At 40.8% G+C, this 13,049-nt stretch overlaps 1 protein-coding gene across 1 annotated transcript in view; it reads left to right on the top strand.

Annotated features, from left to right (window-relative positions):
- Positions 1 to 12,544, top strand: part of TNFAIP6 (TNF alpha induced protein 6) — a 77,036-nt gene extending 64,492 nt beyond the window's left edge. Inside the window, exons 5-6 of the mRNA XM_063932290.1 lie at positions 7,426 to 7,466; positions 10,381 to 12,544. Of these exons, the coding sequence (XP_063788360.1) occupies positions 7,426 to 7,466; positions 10,381 to 10,532 (193 nt within the window). The 3' untranslated portion in view covers positions 10,533 to 12,544. The remainder of the gene's footprint in view (positions 1 to 7,425; positions 7,467 to 10,380) is intronic.
- The last annotated feature ends 505 nt before the right edge of the window (positions 12,545 to 13,049 follow it).

The following is a 13,049-nucleotide window of genomic DNA, read 5'->3' as shown; positions in this document are numbered from 1 at the left end:
CAGCGCCCAAGGATCCACGTCCGACTGAACCCAGACGTGGCTGAAAAGTTGAAGACGTGCCCCAACCGGCTCAGTGGAGCCCCAGCGTCATGCGGTGGATTTAGTAGAAGCCGGGGAGGACTTCTGCTCCTGGGAACTAGCCGTAGCAGGCATTCTTTTCCCTCTACCCTTACCTCTGGCGAGGAAGGAAGATCCCCGACCTCTTCTGGACTTATGCGACCGAAAGGACTGCATTTGATACTGTGGTGTTTTCTTTTGCTGTGGGGGAACATAAGGCAAAAAGGTAGATTTACCCGCTGTAGCTGTGGAAACCAGGTCCGTAAGCCCTTCCCCAAATAAAACCTCACCCTTGTAAGGCAAAACTTCCATATGCCTTTTTGAGTCGGCATCACCCGTCCATTGGCGGGCCCACAGTGCTCGCCTAGCAGAAATCGCCATGGCGGTGGCTCTCGAACCTAGCAGCCCAACGTCTCTCTGAGCGTCTCTCATATATAAGACTGCGTCTTTAATGTGACCTAAGGTCAATAAAATGGTATCCCTATCTAGGGTATCAATATCAGCTGACAAGGTATCTGTCCAAGCTGCTACAGCGCTACAAACCCAAGCCGATGCTATTGCCGGTCTGAGTAAAGCACCCGTATGTGTATATATTGATTTTAAAGTCGTTTCCTGTCTGCGATCAGCAGGATCCTTGAGGGCTGCCGTGTCTGGAGACGGTAGCGCCACCTTCTTGGATAAGCGCATTAAAGCCTTGTCCACCCTGGGCGAGGATTCCCACCGCACCCTGTCCTGTGCAGGGAAAGGATACGCCATAAGAATTCTTTTGGGAATCTGCAGTCTCTTGTCTGGAGATTCCCAAGTCTTTTCAAATAACGCGTTCAGCTCATGAGATGGGGGAAAGGTTACCTCAGGTTTCTTTTCCTTAAACATGTGTACCCTCGTGTCAGGGACAGAGGGGTCATCTGTGATATGCAAAACATCTTTTATTGCAATAATCATATAATGAATGCTTTTGGCCACCCTTGGGTGTAACCTCGTATCATCGTAGTCGACACTGGAGTCAGAATCCGTGTCGGTATCAGTGTCTGCTATTTGGGATAGGGGACGTTTTTGAGACTCTGAAGGGCCCTGTGACACCGACAAAGCCACTGATTGACTCCCTGTATTATCCCTGGACTCTGCTTTGTCTAATCTCTTATGTAACATTTGCATTTAAAACATTCCACATGTCCAATCAATCAGGTGTCTGCGTTGCCGACGGAGACACCACAATCATCTGCTCCACCTCCTCCTTAGATGAGCCTTCCGCTTCAGACATGCCGACACATGCGTACCGACACCCCCCCACACACAGGGATATATTTAGATAAAGACAATTCCCCAATAAAGCCCTTTAGAGAGACAGAGAGAGAGTATGCCAGCACACACCCAGCGCCTACTGACACTGGAAACAAAATTCCCAGATAAACAGCGCTTTTATATAATTATATGTATATATCTATACACTCACTGCGCCTTACAAGTGCCCCCTCCCCCTCTTTTTTGCCCTGTGTCACCGTGTTCAGCAGGGGAGAGTCCGGGGAGCCAGCTTCTCTGCAGTGTGCTGTGGAGAAAATGGCGCTGGTTAGTGCTGTGGGATCAAGCTCCACCCCCTCAGCGGCAGGCTTCGGTCCCGCTCAATTTTTTTAATACTGGCGGGGGATTATAATATATATTGCCTCCTCAGCCTATATATGCCTGTTTGCCAGTCCAATAGGTTTATTATTGCTGCCAGGGCGCCCCCCCCCCCCCCCTGCGCCCTGCACCCATCTGTGCCTGCAGTGTGTGTTGTGTGTGGGAGCAATGGCGCATTACCTCAGAGAAGATCTGAAGTCTACTGCCGCCTTTGAAGTCTTCTTTCTTCTTATACTCACCCGGCTTCTATCTTCCGGCTCTGTGAGGACGGCGGCGCGGCTCTGGGACGAACGGCGAGGGTGAGACCTGCGTTCCGACCCTCTGGAGCTAATGGTGTCCAGTAGCCTAAAAAGCAGAGCCTATCATTTAAGTAGGTCTGCTTCTCTCTCCTCATTTCCACGATGCAGGGAGCCTGTTGCCAGCAGTGCTCCCTGAAAATAAAAAACCTAACAAAATTCTTTTTCAGAGAAACTCAGGAGAGCTCCCCTGTAATGCACCCAGTCTCCTCTGGGCACAGGATCTAACTGAGGTCTGGAGGAGGGGCATAGAGGGAGGAGCCAGTGCACACCCATCTAAAGTTCTTTATAGTGCCCATGTCTCCTGCGGAGCCCGTCTATACCCCATGGTCCTTATGGAGTCCCCAGCATCCTCTAGAACGTAAGAGAAATGTGCTTCTTTTCCATAGACAGAGACTTTAGGGCTAAATGTAATAGCCTCTGAGTTGCTGGAGGTACAGGACTTTGGGCCTAATTCAGCATGGATCGCTGCTGTGGCAGCGTTTGCATGCCGAAGCCCTGTTAAGTGTGCGCACACGCAGCAACTGCACTGCGCGTGCGCGCACAGTAAAATGGGAAAGAATCTCACATCTGCGAACGCCTCTGCTGACTGACAGGCAGACGAGTTAGCGGGATGGGGAGGGGGCGTTGCGGGAGCATTTTCAGGGCGCAGTCCAGACAATGCAGGTGTGTCTGGGCCGTTTGCGGGGCAGGCCGCGGCGGCTGCGTGACGCCACACACATCCGCTGTGACCCGAAACATGGCGGGTAGCCATCTGCCTACATGCGAAAACATCGCCTTGCAAGTCAGAGAAATGGATCGTAGATGTGCGTTTTTTCGCACATCTACAATCCATGCTGAATTAGGCATGCTGATCCATGCGAGTAAGCCCATTTATTTTTAAAGCAGCAATCATTTACAAGGCAAAACCAACCTGGTTTTGCACTGTAAATGATTGCTGTTTTTAAAAAAAAATGTCTAACACTGAATGATACTTTATTTAAAATCTTAAAAAGGGGTAATAAAAAGATACAGGTTTAAGTAAATCATATAATTGGTACAATAGCATTGATGGGATAAAGGTTGAGTGGCATATATCAAATGCACTCAATTATTTTATTAATTCGACGTGGTGATTAAATGATCACACTTTTTATCATGTAATAGTGAGGGTCTAAGTTTCCTCAATTAATAGTAATGCGTCCGCACTGCCGACTTATTTTTGCATACCATCCAATATTATGATCTATGTCTGATGAGCCAGCACCTATTATCATCACACAAAGTGACAGCATCTGGTGATTGGACAGTGACTCATCAGTTTTCATTCATATTTCCAACTTTATTTCACATTTTCTTTTACACAGTCTATTGAGTACACATTGTTTTAGCATATTTTACTAGTTAGGCTTTTTATTAATAATACAAATAAAAGTTATATTTTAAATTCATGATTTTTTTTGTGCGCCATTATAAGACAATGAATCCTTCTGTTCTTGCCTGTTTCTAGTTCCATTTATTGTCTTAGGCAGCACTCCCGTAATATACACTGGGTATATTAAATAACCACTTTACCAGAGGGTATGCCATTCAACTAATACAAGTACTTGTGCACAGGTTTCTCCCTCTCCCCAACCCCAATTTAATTGTCTAAGCACAGTATTAAAAAGTCTGACCAATGATTGTTCCTCATCTTTCCAATGCAAGGAAACCAGTCTTATGTGTTCATTTAAGGTTTATAGGAAAAAATTATCCACAGTGTTCTTTAGTATTGATGCTCCCATATTTCTTACCACCTTGCTCCCTCACAATCACTTTCACTCCTGATAATACAAATGGCTACGAATTATGGTGCAAATTCAGTAAAGATTGCAAAAATTACTAATTAGCAAAAATTGCGAGCAAAAGCAAAATTGCGAAAGCACGCCAAAACGGAAAAACTGCAACACTAATTTAATTTAACGAAAAGGAGGCCTTGTGAAATGTGCAAATATTGCAAAAACCATCCTAATTATCGCAATTTTTGCGTACATGTTTCTGATGTTGCATTTTGTGCTAACAACAGTGTTTTTCCCTTAAAAATTGCACAACCTACTTTCCTGCACCCAAATTAAAGAAACTACTTAACAATTGTAAATCAATTCAATCATCACTTAATTGGTCAAATGATCTTGTGGTAATTTAGCAATTATTATCTTAAAGACACCATAGTGTTTTTCTTCAAACATTGACTAATGCCCATAACTGTGTTCAAATATATTCAGCTAGAGAAAGTGTGAATTCTAACCTCTAAACACTACAGAACAGCAATTATTGGTATATGTTTTAACAAACACACTTTTTTTGGAGTCAAAATATTTCAATTCGGAAACAACAGTAAAATTTTTATTTAAAAAAATATAGTGTTTTTTTGATTGTGAAGTGGTCAAACATTACATACTATTGTTTCTTTGCTTTTATTTACATACTGTACCTTACTTTAAGGAATTATGGCCCTCATTCCGAGTTGTCCGCTCGCTAGCAGCTTTTAGCAGCAGTGCAAATGCTAAGCCGCCGCCCTCTGGGAGTGTATCTTAGCTTAGCAGAAGTGCAAACGAAAGGATCGCAGCACTGTTACAAAAAAAAATGTGCAGTTTCAGAGTAGCTCGAGACTTACTCCTAGCTAGCGATCACTTCAGACTGTTTAGTTCCTGTTTTGAGGTCATGAACACGCCCTGCGTTCGGCCAGCCACGCCTGCGTTTTTCCAGGCACACTCACGTTTGTATTTGTCATGCTTGCGTTTTTTCACACACTCCCCGAAAATGGTCAATTACCACCCAGAAACACCCATTTCCTGTCAATCACTCTGCGGTCAGCAGTGCGATTGAAAAGCGTCGCTAGACCTTGTGTGAAACTACGTCGGTTTTTGTGAAAGTACGTCGCGCGTGCGCATTGCGCCCCATACGCATGTGCAGAATTGCCGTTTTTTTGCCTGATCGCTGCGCTGCGAAAGAAAGCAGCTAGCGATCAATTCGGAATGAGGGCCTATGTGTAAATATTTGTTTCAATAAGTATACAAATGGAGCAGAATTTGCAGAACTTGAAAATAAAAAGATGGTGTTGCTGTTCTTCAACATATGTTTATGTATGTAGCGCACAAATAAAATAAAATAAAAATGTATGTGGGTATGTTTAACAAAAAAAAAAGTTAGGAAGCTAAATGTCATTCAGCAGATACTACTAAGCAAAATGCTTGTAAAGGTTATTTTACATTTGTTTCTATCAAATAGTGTGGTTGTAAAACCTCGATTGTTAGTAAGTGTAAACACAAATCGGTTAGTAACATATATTTTCACAATCAACATGTTTTACAGAGTTAAACAATACCTTACATGTTTCTAAGTTCCAATACAGCTGAATGAAGTGATTTGTGGTCTGAGGTGTAATGTAGCAATGATTGCAGTTTACATGCAGTCTACAACTGAGGTCAGCTTGTGCAAATTTTAAGGTAGACCTGTAGTCACTCAGAAACTGCACATCAGAAATGTGCGATCTGTTGTAAAAATTGCAAATGCACCGCCCACTGACCATCAGCATACGCCCACACACGCCCCTGATCATAGTTTTTGCGAGTCCAGCCCTTTAGTATGCCCCCTACATGCCTACTTTCGTAGTGCAAACGCAGTTTTTGCCAAGTCTCAGAAATTGTGGTTTTTTTTCTCAGTTTTTGCTATTTAAGTTGCAGAATTTGTGTTTTTACGCTTTTTTTTTTACTAATTTTGCTGATTTGCGATCCTTGCTGAATTGGGCCCTATATGAAGTCAGTAGGACATGATTACGTCACAGAATGAGTTCAGATGTTACTCATCCGGAATCCTCCGATGTCAGCATGTACTGGGAGCTTCTCCTAGTTCTGTAGTTCTGTGAGTGTATGTAAGGGGGTGGGGGGAAATGAAACACACTACTGAGAGCTTGTACAATTAAAACAAGCCTTTATTCAACAACTCTTGCAAGCAGTGACATGACCTAGGTATGGCCATAGACCATCGATGATTCATAATCATCGATGGTTTATGGTCAGTGTAGAATACTTTTGCCATGGATGTGGGAGAACCATAGCTCCACCCCCGACATGCGCAAGGCCCCATTCCCAGGTTTTGATTGGCCCATGGGTCAGTCATTTAATCACTTAACTGAGGAATATTTTTTCCAATGCTCAGAAATAGTCTGGGTTTTTTTATGATTGACTTAGGTCAAAAATATTTAAATAAAGATTGTACAAAATAATTTTCTAAAAAAAAAATCAAAAAACATTGGTGCAAACATCGATGGTCAGAAAATCATGACCATCGATGATCGGAACATCGGGGGTTCAGTATGTGTTACCGCCGCACGGGATGCCAAATGTCAGTATACTGACATAGGAGTCCTGAGCGGTGGAATGCAGCAGGGGGCGAGCGCAACAAAGCCCCTTGCAGGCTCAGTGACAAGCTATGGTTGCCACAGGGTCTATTCTCACTCTATGGGTGTCATGGACACCCATAGAGGGGGAATCACCTACCTCGCCGGTATACCGTCGGGAGTATGGCTCTCCAGTCGGGATTCCGGCGTCAATATTCTGACAGCCGAGCGGTATGCTGACTGCATACCACCCCCGGTGTGCCTCTCAGGAAGGTAAGGGGCTGGGGGTTTTTTTACATTTCCCCAGCGGCTGCTAATGTCTGTAGTGGGTGTGGGGGTTGCTGCCAGGCTGACCGGAGGTCCCTCTGAGAGCAGCAATTGCTGCACAGTGAGCTTTCTGATTGGTTCGCATCAAATGCGACCATGTCAGGGAAAGCCCAGCCTGGTGTGATAGCATCTGATGTGACCATGCCAGGGAAGTGGTTAAAGAACAGGGATGACCATTGGTTTGTTAATCCATTGATGGTCATCCATTGCATAGTTTGCTATCATCGATGGCCACTTGCCATATCACCATCAATGGCAGTCACACCGATGGCCTTCCCTAATATGACCACTGTCAGAATTGGCATGGCCCAGTCAAAAACATCATGAATTTCACAAATATTAAAATATGATATGTCGTTTATACATGGCAATGTGGCACATAAGGGGAGAGTGAGCAGTGAAAAGAGTGGAGAAGTGAGCCAATGGAGAAGTTGCCCATGACAACCAATCAGCTGCTCTGTATAATTTTATAGTATGCAAATTATAAATGTTACTTCAATGCTGATTGGTTGCAATGGGCAACTTTTCCACTGGCTCACCTCTCCACTCTTTCACTGCTTAATACATCTCCCTAATAGTAACAAAAATGTGGGTGTGGTCCTAGGCATTTCATTGCAGGTCATCCAACTTCCTCAGGAGGTGTTCTTCCAAAATAATGAGGCACGGCACAGAATAAACTTTGGTTCCATGGTTTACTTTGAAAGTTTTTTTTTTTTCAATTATATTTATTCCTTTTTATGTTTTTCATTTTTCTTTCTTAATCTCTAGGTTTTGTGGAGACATGCTTCCTGATGACATCATCAGTACAGGTAACACTGAAAACTGATCAGTTATCTATTGTGTGCAAATGCAGTTACTGACAGCTATACAATACAATTACTGTAAAGCTGATAAATTTGTTATGTTTCATAAGTACTGGCATGAAAATCTAAAACAGTATGAGGATCATATGGTACTTTATTAAAGAAATAGTTTATTTCAATGAGAAAAAAATAAAGGAAATAACATACATACAAAGTAATTCTCTTTTACTAAGAATGAGATGGAAAATCTGCATATGTATACACTGCACAGTAAATCTCCATTGGGCTAAATATATTGCACAGAGGAAAGGGAAGGATTATCACTAGTTTCTGACTGTAACTGCGAGTAATAAATTGGATTAGTATCTTCACATTTCGTACGCAAAAAAGAAACTTACACAAATATAGAACTATTTAGCAACACTGTTTTTAACATTTGCTAAAGACTTTTCAAAAGAAGATGGGAATTTTGTATAATGTATAGTTTATGTGGCAGTTTCTATTGGATTTAACTTTTTAGAGAATTGTTTCTCAAACTCCTCAAGACATACTAACAGTCCAGGGTTTAAGCATATACATGTTGAGCACAGGCAAATTAATTAGTATCTCAGTCATTTTTATTTAACTACAGTATCTGTGCTCAAGCATGGATATCCTTAAAGCCTGACCTGTTTGTGTGTCTTGAGGACTGAGAAGGGGATTTATCAAAACTTGGATAGAAATAAAGTGAAGACAGATAAAGTTTAAAAAGCATTGTGGTAGAGCATGACATGGTGACCTCATCGAAGCAGGCCTAGTGGTGCTGGTCTACATTGTTAAGTGCTAAAGAAGAGGCCACAGTGAAACACTGAGAATAGATAGGGAGTCATTAAGACAATACTTACTTGGAGTAACACTAATATTCAGTGCATACCTCTAGAGCAGGGGCATCTTTTTTTGGAAAGATATATTTAAAAAAGATTATGTTGAACAGAGAGTGACACATTTTTTTTCTTACAGCTCAGAACCCACCATCATAATATGCCAATCCAGAGCCCCCTATCATGGATTTATATGCCAGTAAATAGATCTACTCTCATGTCCGTATACTGTATGCCAGCCCGGAGCCCCCCTGTCTCCTGTCTGGCTCCAATAGCTTATCTTTGGTCCACCCAACACCCACCTTTGAACCGCCACTTGGCACTAACTCCAGTGACTGCTGTTTCTGGATGGCAAAGGTGGACTGGAAGTCGAGTTGGTGGGATTTTCAGCCCAGCAGTGATGTTGCTGGGTGATGCTAAGCATTTACCACTTCCAAACTACGGACAGAGGTGTCCAGAGCTCTGGTAGAATACTGTATGGGGTGAGGGGGTGTAATTTGTAGAAGGGGGCAGGCTGCTTTTGGGCCACAGGCCATAGTTTGCCCATCTCTGCTCTAAAGGGTCTCTCTTTAAGAGGGATACTCACTCTGGACTACACATTTCCTTTTGATATTGTCCTTAAAAATAGCCTAATCTCCACATTCTGGTTCTGATTTACAGAACTTTGAGAATAAATTCAGCCACTGGCTGCTAAAAGTGTATTTTCTGAGCTAATAAATTATTAACTTAATACTGTAATCAGATTTTTGAGCAATTTTATTATAAATGGGGAAACCAAATATACCAGGTGAAAGGGAGAATAAAATACAAATTAGCTTTCACAAAACAATTTCTATTAAAGGCAGATAAATCTGAGAAAGAGAAAAAAAAACTACACAAAAATATCCAGTTAACAGTGGGAACAACTACTACTGTAGTACTGCATAAAATGCCTCTCCAAGATAATACCATTCCTCGGAAAACCACATATCCTATCACTGATCACTATTCAACTAATTCACCAATTAAATGTAATGCTGAAATCTGGACTAGCATCTAAATGACAGAGAAAGCTTCTCCTGTAGGTACAGTAAATACAATACCCATTAACTGAGGAGGAAAGAGATTTAGGAGTCATTATTTCAAGTGACTTGAAGGCAGGAAAGCAATGCAACAAATCAATGAGAAAGGCAAGTCAGATGCTTGGTTGCATAGGGAGAGGAATCAGTAGCAGGAAAAAAGAAGTGATAATGCCACTGTATAGGTCATTGGTACGGCCCCATCTGGAATACTGTGTCCAGTTCTGGAGACCCTATCTCCAGAAGGATATAAATACATTAGAGAGTGTACAAAGAAGGGCAACTAAAATGGTGCATGGCCTACATCACAAAACTTACCCGGAAAGGCTAAAAGATCTTAACATGTATAGTTTGGAGGAGAGAAGGGAAAGGGGGGACATGATAGAAACTTTCAAATATATCAAGGGTCTTAAAGTTCAGGAGGGAAACATTCTTCAAAGGAAAAGAAGTATTAGAACTCGAGGGCATACATTGAGACTGGAGGGGGGGGAGGTTCAGGGGAAATTTAAGGAAAAATTACTTCACAGAAAGGGTAGTGGATAAGTGGAATAGCCTCCCATCAGAGGTGGTAGAGGCTAAGACTGTAGGGCAATTTAAACATGCTTGGGACAGGCATATGGATATCCTTACAAAGAATTAAGGTTAAAAAAGGGTTGAGATTGCCTAAAGGATAAAATAAAAAAGGGGCAGACTAGATGGGCCAAGTGGTTCTTATCTGCCGTCAAATTCTATGTTTCTATGTAACTGCAAAACTACTCTTATAAATCTATGTATGGATGAGCGTTTTACGCTTGTATTATAAACTGGATGGCTGCTTTCTCCTGGTACCTCAATATGCTTGGAATTATATCCAGTATATATCCAGTAGAAATTAAATAACAGTGATTTTGCAAAGTAACTTAAACCTGTGATTATGTTATTTCAACGAGGAGTCCAACCCAAGTAGAATTGTAAAAGTATTACAAATTCTTACTCATACTCCTTCTTGTGTTTTCCTTTCAGGAAATGTTATGACTTTGAAATTTTTGTCAGACGGTTCCATCACCGGAGGAGGATTTCAACTCAAATATACTGCTCTAAGCCCACCCTCGAAATATGACCCTGAAATAGACACAAACTTGACGTCTGAAGCAAACCCTGATTTTTTACATTAAAGTGCTTTAATGAATTAACGGAATGCTTGTTTATGACCAAAGAAGCAAATGAAATTAATTTGGTGGTGATTCATCTGTCTTCACTGTGCGTAATGCAGATTGTTCTGGGCAAAGCTCCAACTGACTTAAATGGGAGATGAATGGAACACTTAACATGCGACAGACGATGATAGATTACTTCTTAGACTTTCCATGTAATGTACTAAAGTTATGTTGATTTATCATCAGAAAGATGATAGCTGGACAGTTGGACATGCACAGGCCTGTTAAGTGTAATGTTTTGCTGCGTACTTTTAACTTTTCCAACCAACATGTCTGAAAAATGTCAAGTTCACCTTATTCCTAAATAAGGAATAATTTACGCCAGGGACTACTAGAATTGAGGATTCTGTATTACCTTGATTTAGCATAACCACAAATGTTGCTACCACTCCATAAATAGACCTGGCTGGAAACCATCTAATTTAATTACCAGCAATTAATTAATTCCTGGGTATGCTAATCACGCACCGTGATACTCGTCCACATGATAATTATATTATTATTATTATTATTATTATTATTATTATATTAATCATTACCATTGGAACAAATGTACTGCTCCCTCCCTGCACTGATCTGCTCCATCACCTCTTGTCTGTTTACTATTAGAGCTGTATTATATGTAATGCCAAAATACTACATATTGTGCCTCTCTGCAAAAAAACTTTCAGGTCACTATGGTAAAATGGTACAATTGTACCTATAATTGCACTTTTCCTATGGAGGTGCCTGGAATGTGTGAAAGGAATCCCATTGAAAGTTTAGGCCATTGTCTGATCATTGGCCCATTGAAAGTGGTGTAAAAATTGTCACTTTGCCAGAGGAAGGCGGCTCTGTGGTTCTCCACTAACCCAAGAACAGTGCTGTAAATGCACACTTTCAATCCCATAAAACTCATTTATTTCGGTCTTTCCTCAACATAAAATTTTATTTAGGGCGGGATGTATCAAGCATCGCATTTTAAATGCGATACACTGCCGTACAATGTACAATCTCAATTAAAATTGCAAAGGGCAGTTTTTTGATAAGAGCTGTCTTTGCAACGAGAGGACTTTTGGGTTTATGATCCAGGAGTCTTTTTGTAAATGCACAGCTGTCGGCACACTTGGGAACTATGCAAATATTAGCCCATAATAATCCTATCTGGCGCAAGCTCCAGAAAGATTTGCTAAGCTTTGGATTTATGGTAAATGCATCCAAATGGAAGTAAATAAAAGTGACTAGCCTTTATTCAGTAAAGAACACGAGACAGATCCTTCCATCTTGAGATACAATGCTAAGCAATACACAGGCACTTTCAAGTACATCTGTTTTTCCAACCATCTAACATACTTGCACTGTTGATGAGATGCACTCTTTAGTCTATGCTGTCTGCAGAAATCATGCATTCTATGCAGTCCTAGGGCAGGCACATGAGCCCTACACTTCATAGATGCTACCAGCCTCCTTATTTCTTACCTGTGAGGGGTACTACAGTGAAATCACTGAATAAATTACACTACGTTGGCAAAATTATATTTTATTATAGCTGTATTATACTAATTCAGTGCTTGGCACTCTACTGGACTACCACCTTCTTCTAGTCGCAGTATTAGCCCTGTGCACATACTAGCCGGTAGCCAATCCGTTATCATTTGAAGAATGCAGATATTTTTTGAAAATCCGGTACAGTTATCTGGAACACCATAAATAAGTGTGTACAGGTATCAAATGAATGATTGTGCTTGGTAAAATGCATCTGCTGTCCTACCAAATAGTTTCACTGGTTTATCTGTTTTAATCTGTCATCCAGATTTCTCAGATTATCCAATCTGAAGTTTTTTCCATGTTTTAATATGTCAAATACAGGAAAAGGCAAAATACCACATAGCACATTATTTAAGACAACGTTCATTTAGAATATGAATAATTACATTTATTATTTTCACCCCTGAATTTGAAAGGGCAATACTAATATATTCGAAACAAAATGGATGTGAAAAAAAGAAAGAATGGGAGCGCTAGATGAATCTAATATATCTTTTTTTATTAAAATATTATTATATCAACCACGTAAAAATACAGTACATAAACTGGCCTAAAAATGATGAACAATTAATAATGTATAAATATATTTGTCACTTAATACAGCGCGGGAGTCCGCAATTTCAATACTGGGATACTCTTTGCCAATGAGGTTCTTTTGTGTACAAGGAGAAGAGAGTGTACACTTTAACAGTGATTTATAACAGAGGCACTTTTTCATCAGTCTCCTTTTTATAAATATTTCAGCTCGTGGACGCACGGCTGATTTTCATGAAGCACCAATGCAGCCCTTAATTAAGGTTTATTAAAGGTTTTCTTATTCATATTGGTTCAGGAGATATTGCAGTCTTGTATATATTTATACATTATTAATTGTTCATCATTTTTAGGCCAGTTTATGTACTGTATTTTTACGTGGTTGATATAATATTTTAATAAAAAAATATATAT

This window comes from Pseudophryne corroboree, chromosome 7 (genome assembly GCF_028390025.1).
Source record: "Pseudophryne corroboree isolate aPseCor3 chromosome 7, aPseCor3.hap2, whole genome shotgun sequence".
Taxonomy (NCBI): domain Eukaryota; kingdom Metazoa; phylum Chordata; class Amphibia; order Anura; family Myobatrachidae; genus Pseudophryne; species Pseudophryne corroboree.
Note: the sequence above shows the minus strand (reverse complement) of the source record. Positions and strands in the feature narration are given on the sequence as shown.